The 7958-nt window shown below is 39.7% G+C and overlaps 1 protein-coding gene across 1 annotated transcript; it reads right to left on the bottom strand.

Moving 5' to 3' along the window:
- Nucleotides 1-446: 446 nt before the first annotated feature.
- Nucleotides 447-7051, bottom strand: RFK (riboflavin kinase). Its single transcript, XM_069576327.1, has 4 exons — nucleotides 6570-7051; nucleotides 5495-5646; nucleotides 3308-3410; nucleotides 447-2545 (listed from the first exon to the last, which is right to left on the bottom strand). The coding sequence occupies exons 1-4, from the start codon at nucleotides 6649-6651 to the stop codon at nucleotides 2415-2417; spliced, it is 468 nt and encodes a 155-aa protein (XP_069432428.1). The 5' UTR covers nucleotides 6652-7051; the 3' UTR covers nucleotides 447-2414.
- Between the last annotated feature and the right edge of the window lie 907 nt (nucleotides 7052-7958).

Genomic DNA, 7958 nt, shown 5'->3' with positions numbered 1-7958 from the left:
TGATGCTTTTGAACTGTGGTGTTGGAGAAGACTCTTGAGAGTCCGTTGGACTGCAAGGAGATCAACCCTGGGATTTCTTTGGAAGGAATGATGCTAAAGCTGAAACTCCAGTACTTTGGCCACCTCATGCAAAGAGTTGACTCATTGGAAAAAACTCTGATGCTGGGAGGGATTGAGGGCAGGAGGAGAAGGGGACGACAGAGGATGAAATGGCTGAAAGGCATCACGGACTCGATGGACAGGAGTCTGAGTGAACTCTGGGAGTTGGTGATGGACAGGGAGGCCTGGCGTGCTGCAATTCATGGGGTCGCAAAGAGTTGGACACGACTGAGCGACTGAACTGAACTGAACAACCTTACAGTAACCAATAACCATCAACCAACAGATCAGGTATTCACACAGACAAAGCAAAAGATTCAAACTGACACAGAGAAAAAGAAGAAACATCACTTGGTCAAGATTTATTTCAAGGCCTGAAAACACTGACTAATCGAAAAAGGCCCTACTGCAATTTCTTATAATGTATAAATACTTAATATAAAATTTTTTAAAAAATGTAGACACTATTAACTAACTTCTAAACCACACACTATATGATTTTCAAAAGCAAGTTATTTAACAAGACATAAGGTGATAATATCAAACAATTTTCACACTTAATGAAGACATAACCAGCAGCAAGCTATTCAACCACAAATGTTTTTTACACTTTTCATGTTGTTTTTAACTGTGTTTCAAAGAGTCACTGATAATCAAGGCTTCTATCAAGTATAGGATTTCTAACATTAAATTACATCTAAGTATTTCTATAAAGAAACGAAAAAGATACAGACTACATTGTTTGCCATAAATTCATACATCAAAATGAAAAACAATCCAACTGCTTTTACTCATGGTTCCCCCTTCTCCAACATTAGCTTTAGATGTTTCTCCAAATATTATATAAACAGCTTTGTTCTAATTAGTTCTCTCATTTATGCAGATTAGGAGAAAATGATTTTATAATGAGTTATCTTTAAAATTACCATTTAGATACTTATGCCCCCAACCCCCTCCCCAAACCTTGTGTTAAAGTGGACAACATTACAATGTGCTACAAAACCCAAAACAATCTGTAGTCTCAACTTCCTAAATATCCCAAATATCTGTTTTTGTTCTGCTAATATAAACAGAAGTCTTGAGTGGCTAAAAATCATTTCCTAGTAGTCAGCAGGAGGAAGAAATGCATAGCATGAACATTATTTAACTGAAACTTTATTACTTATGCCTTCCCCCCAACCACAAGCACTCTTTAGCCTTAAATTACATTGTGTGCACACAACTACAACAGTTTATATTTGCTCAGAAACATATAATCACATTAAAAATAAGTAACTTTCTACTTCATAGTTCAGTTGGCTTTTAATAAGTTTTTTTCTCTGGTGGAGGGGAAATAAGTATCTTACGTTAAGAAACTGGTATATATAAATGAACGGCTTTGTGCTCATTTAAACTTTGAGAAAACCTAGAGATGAAGTTTGGGGGTGTTTTTTCTTAAATGCAAGAGATATGCAACTTCACCACTGTTCATATAGTGAAGGGGTGGAATGGCAGATACAGAGGCAGATGAAACTCTACATTTTGTAAATGGAAAAACTGATGTTGACTATTGGTTACAGGAAACAAAGGTTAAAGAAAAATGTTGAAGAATATCTACTCTTAAAAAGAAAGAAGTGCTATACAACACAAAAATGAGACCTAGAGATAAGAAAAACACTCATTTTACTGTTTTAAAAGAAAAATAAAAGGCAGGGAGTCTAGACTAATTAGAACTGAGGCAGCTGCAACGAAAAATGGAACACAGTACAATGATTTGAGGCCTTAAAGGAAATGACTAATTAAAATGAAATTTCACCAGTCTTCATGTCTTTAATAATACATAAATGCCCAAAATATAAAAAATATGAAGCCTGGATTTTCCCCTTAAGTTTATAATAAACTGTCAAACCTCTGCTTAATACAGTTACTTTTATAAGCTTTCTGATCAGCAGAGCATGCTATACAAGTACACAGATGCTAGAATTTTACCATGAGAATTATTGTTCTCATCTCAAACTAATGACCTGCCTGTTACCCATATTTATACATATTTCATTTCCATTATAAGACACTTAAGACCTTTCTAGTGGTATATTTTAATCAACATACAACATAAAAATCTTGATTATTTTTAAAATAAACTTTTTTAGTACTGTGACATGATGGGTTTAATTGAACAGTTGGAACATAGTATGGTAACTACATTGCACTATTTAAACTAATTCACAGCTGTAGGAAAATGTTTGTTTTTTAAAATATAACCAAGATAAGACTGCAGAGTTATGAGCAGTAAAATATTAGAAAACAGTGAATGAATAAATAAGGTGATTTTTCCGTCAGTGGCCATTCATTATCTTGCTTTTAGGAACCTGGAAGAATTTGTCTTCTTTGAGTTTCAAATGTTCTGGTAAATCTAGTCGTTTCTTAGCTTCTTCGATATCACCTTGAATTGCTGAAATAAGTGACTCTGCGGAGAGAATATACCAGGTAAAGATAATGAAAAACTGCTGCTGTGCTTTTTACTACTCCTTTGTTCAGCTTCTCCTTAAATCTTAGAAGCTGGCAGTGTCCCTGGCGCAGGGTAGATGCCCAGTAATGTCTGTTTCATCCTTTCTTCTAGACTTAAGTAAAAGTCAATGGTACATAAAGGATGTCCCTAATCGTCTTGCAATTACTTAGAGAAAGGCATTAGCGAAAAGGTACAAGTCATATATTAAATGAAAGAAACAAACACTATCAATTCTCTTCAGTATTTACACTTGTAAAAGAAACTCTACATTAGAATTAAAACTATCACACTACAACGAGATACTCAGCACCAATTAGTTTAAATGTTCTGATTTACTGGTTCGTACATTTCAAGTACTGCTAAGCACCCATTATTCACAATATCAATTCCTACTTGTTCTTAAAATACAAAAGGAAATATATTTCATTAACTTCATACTGTTGGAGAGAGTGAGTCAGTTTGAATCTAGACTGCATCACTTACTATGTTACCCCAGGCAAACTACTTAACCTTTCTAACAATTTCCTCACCTGCAAAACAGACTATATAATACTTCATGTGGTTGTTATGGGGATAAAGTGAGTTGATTCATGTAAGGCTCTTAAAACAAGGCCTGGCATATTACATGCTCAAATACAATCTGTCCTGCCGTGATTATTATTAGGAGAAGCAGTAAAAGGGGCTGCAGCAATATCTAAGAAGATCTAAAAAAGAACTTACCTAAAGAATCAAAGTCCTTTTCTGGTCTGAGGTAGCCAACGATGGCCACTTTGAGGATTTCCCCATAGAAGTCCTCTTTGAAAGTATGCATGATATGAGTTTCCTACAGTTAAAAGATGTTAAAATTGAATATATCTTTATTTTTATGGTGGGGTCACTGAAATGAAAGAATCAACCTTCCTTAAATTTTTAAAGACAGGTTAAAATATACATGCAGTTTTTCCTAAACTCTTCCATTGCTCCTGTTCTTGACCCCGACCTTACAGGTAAACATTATAACTGAGTAAGGTAGATGCTATCCCACAAATCCAGTGTGATTTGCTGTTTTTAGAAAAAGTTAACATGCAACAAAATGAGACTCTTATTAAGATGGAAAAACTGAGCAAATACACCAAAGAGGCAATAAGCAAAGAAACTCTTCCTCAAAAGACACCATTCCATTAATCAAATTTTTTAAAAAAAAGCAACACAGTAGACATTTGTCATACATAGTTCCAACAAAAGAACTGGATCCAGAATATATTAAGAACTTCTTTCAGTCATTAAGACAGACAATCCCATTTTTTTAAAAAGGAGTAAATAAAGACTTCAACAGGTACATCATGTACATCTGTTATCAGCAAAGAAAAGGAAAAAGAAAAACTCTAAAATGAACCTCCTACCAATGGAAAACTGAGTTTCTCCTAACTACAGAAGGCACTCCTTAACTGGCTCTGTAATAACAGTTCTGTTATCTGGGTAGCTAAATAAGAAAAAATTAGTCATGAGATAGCCTCCCCTCCCTTTCACTTCCTCCCTCACTCCACAGAAAAATATTCTGTGTTCTTTCATCAATTCTTTTCTTTATCTACGCCAACACACCCTTAATCCTGAAAAATAAGAGGACCATTGAGCATAATGGTCAGTAGTCCTGAACCACTTCTACTGCTTACACCAGTACTTTTTCAGTTAGCTTTTCAACTGTGACAGATTTCTATAAACCCTTCAAAGAGAATGAAATTTAGATGACCAAAAGATTCAGCCATATCTAGAAGATTAAGCACTTAAGCTGTGTAAATTTGATGATAAGAACAGGAGAATATGTATACCCTCAAAGGGGGTTGAAAGATGAGAAAAAGCATCATTCTGCAATTTTATCAGAAAGCACCATTCAGAGAGTAAGCAGTTCTACCTTACCCGTTCACCTAAGCGTGCTCAGTCGCTGAAGTCATGTCTGACTCTTCGTGACCCCATGGACTACAGCCTGCCATTCTCCTCTGTCCAAGGGATTATTCAGGCAAGAATACTGGAGTGGGTTGCCATTTCCTCCTCCAGGGAATCTTCCCAACTCAGGGACTGAACCTGGGTATCCTGCATTGCAGGTAGATTCTTTACCACTGTGCCTCCTAGAAAGCCCTAACAGAGTGAGCAATAATTAAAGGGTAAATGACCTACATTAACTGTGGCAAACTCAACTTTATTTCACTTTTGTTTCTAGTAAAGGTAAATACACAGGTAGTTATAAAAAATTTAATTATTGTAGTTTTGGTTTGTGATTCCACTTTCTATTTTCTCCATAATTTATAAAATTTATTAATCTATGTTATTGGGTACACAATGATGTTATCTGTGAGTTTTGGTATACTACCAATTTGGTATAAATTCAAAATGGATTTTTATAACTTTAGGATGTTAAATGCAGTCCCCATGGTAACCACAAAGAAAATATCTATAGAAAATATACAGAAGGAACTAAGAAGGGATCAACATGTGTTACAAAAAAAATCAGCTAAAACAAGTCAGTAATCGAAGAACCAATGGACAAAAAAAACTGGAAGGCATTAAAAAAAAAAAAAAGTAAAACAGCAGAAGTCCCTCCTTACTAGTAATTACTTTAAATGTAAATGGATTAAACTCTCCAACCAAAAGTCAGAGATTAGCAGAATAGTTAAAAATACAAAATCCAACTATACCCTCTTTATAAGAGACTCACTTTAGATCCAAAGACACAAACAGCTTGAAAGTGAAAGGATGGAAAAGTTATTCCATTCAAATAGTAACTAAACACTTCACTTTTAAACCCTTCTGATACACTGCCAAAATTCTAGAATCTGGATTACTGTTGTGATTACCACTGATGAGTTCTACCTGCATATTACTCTAAATCATCTTCTCATCCTCATTTATGGAGTGAAATACAATTCTTACCATGGATTTTTTAGTATTCTTGTAGTATGGGTTCCATCCTATGCTCACCACCATCTTATGGACATCTCCGTTTCCAACACTGGCCCAACCATAATAAATGCCAGTAGATATATCAGCTGGAAGATTATCTACTACTTGTTCAGGAAAGTTAGCTAAATAGAAGAAAATATGCTGTTTAGCATTTCATATTCAATATTTATAAAAGTCACATGCAAGCCTAGTCTAAATCATCAAACAAGATTCCTAGGACTCCGACTAAGACTGTTAATACCATCATTTCATACTCTGGCTAGGATTTCTTTCTCTTCTTCATACCAACTGGTTAGGAAAAAACTACCAGAGTATAAGTGTGTAAGGTACCAGGTTAGTTATCTAAGTGTATCAAAAAATGTAAAGTCTCACAGTAGGAGAAGAAAATAAATACATGAACAGCTGGATTTTTAGCCCTGGTCTTTCTTAAAGAGGCTCAGAATCTCTTGAAAAGATTCCTATTATTTGAAATACACAAGCCTAGGCCCTAAGCTCAAAGACTACTTTAACAGGCTTAAGGGCAGTCCGGGAATGTACTTTTAAGGATGATTAAGCATACCTTCAGGTCCTGACTAGGAGAACTAAGGTAGAAAGATCAAAATGGTACCTGATTCTCATTCAAGTGCCTGTGTCGTCATTTGGACACAATTTACTAACGTTTTTAAAGAAAGAAAACCATATTGCTGGCTTAAGAATTTAGCCTATCTGGCCCACATTTTCTAAAGGGCAAAACAAGCACCACGCTTGGCGGCTTGATCACAGTTGAACTGGGAGGTGGGAAAGGGGGATCCTGAAACTCAGCTTCAGCTTTCTGAGGTCACCACCCCACAAGCCGGGTGAGCTCTGAGCCACGAGCAAGGACGCGCTCCATCAGCCCGACCAAAGGTCTTCTGCCTCACAAAGCGGGACCTGGGTGGAGGAAAGTGTCATCTCTGCCCGTAGTCCCACGACCCAGCTTGGAGCTCCCCAGGCTGACGTCCCAGCTCCGCTCCCAGGTGACCCAGCCAAGGGCGGGTGGGGGGACTCCGCGCTCTCCTGCGCTCACCTGTAGGGATGCCCAACTGCTTCGAGCCGCGGCCGAAGCCCCGCACCACTTGGCCGCGGCAGAAATACGGCAGGTGCCTCATGACGCCGTCCGCTTCAGGTTCCGGCTGCGGCCGCGACCGCGAATCCGGCGGGGCCGCCGTGGAGGCGGTGCCCGGACCCCCCGGACCAGCCGGGGGACACGTGAGGGAGCTCGGCCGGCCCGCCGGGCGGGCGAGCGGACGGGCGCACAACGGCCGAGCGGTACGGACTACACGCCGCCGCGAGAGCCTCACGCCCGCTGACCCAACAGAAGGTGCCGGATGACTCAGAGGCTGCGTCTGGGCTCCGGGAAGCCGGCGACCGCGGAAGTAAGTACGGGTGTGGGGCGGGGAGCGCGGTCGGGGCGGGCCGGCGCGGGAGGCACCCCAGCCCACCGAGTGCCCCGGGCCTGCGCACACTGCTCCAGCTGAGCGCCCCGGCGCCCGTTCGGCTTCCGTAGCCCCGCCCCCAGCCGTAGCCCCGCCCCCAGCTGTAGCTGGGGAGACGCTGCTTTGCCCTTCCTCAGGTGGTGTATCCCTGGCGTTGGGATCTGAGGCAGAGATGCATTTTTTACAGCCTGAGGGCTGTGAAAAGCACTATTCTCGGACACTCCTAAGTGTTTCTTCCCCCCTTTCCTTTTCAATATGATTTGACGCCAAAGAGAAACTTTCTTTAGCGCCTTGACAACTGCTCGATTGCTCTTCATTCATCAATCAGTCGCTCTTTAAACACTTTATAAACCTCAAAGATTTCAACTCGGAAATCACCTCTTCATTGGGGTTTTCACGACTACCTACCGGAAGTGATCCTCTTCTCTAGACCACTTGTCCACGATCTGAAGTTATATTAGCATGTAAGCTCTAGGGAGCGTGCCCTGATCTGTAAACCTGCAATCCCAGAGACGAGCGGAAGGTTACAGCGATGCAGTTTTTTTGATAAGGACAGAGCTGTCTACCCATTCTCCCTCTTTATCTTCTGGTCTCTCTGAGGAACTTTAAAAGCTTGATACAAGACTTGATCTCTGCCGAACTGCAATTTTCTGGGCCTTCAGACTCTTGGAACTGTAAACTTTACCTCTGGAAATCGTTTCTGGGTTGCTCACAAGACACATCCTCTTGTTCTTGAGATAGAAGTTTTAATTGTTCTCTTACTTTTCTCTACAAACGTGTGAAATTCTGTCCAAACTTTATAGTCATTTTCATTTTACCTTACATGTATGTAACTGATAGTGCTTGCCCTGTGTTCCAATTATCTTCTCCCTATATTGGTACTGAGAAATGGGCTATTGCCGGCCAAATCAGTAAACAAAGGGTGTCACATCATTAGAGATTACAGCTCTCCAAAGTGAGCTGGTGAGCCCTGAGGGAAC

The sequence above is a fragment of the Ovis canadensis genome, chromosome 2 (assembly GCF_042477335.2).
Source record: "Ovis canadensis isolate MfBH-ARS-UI-01 breed Bighorn chromosome 2, ARS-UI_OviCan_v2, whole genome shotgun sequence".
In the NCBI taxonomy this organism is placed as follows: Eukaryota; Metazoa; Chordata; class Mammalia; order Artiodactyla; family Bovidae; genus Ovis; species Ovis canadensis.
This window is presented reverse-complemented; position numbering and strand designations above follow the sequence as displayed.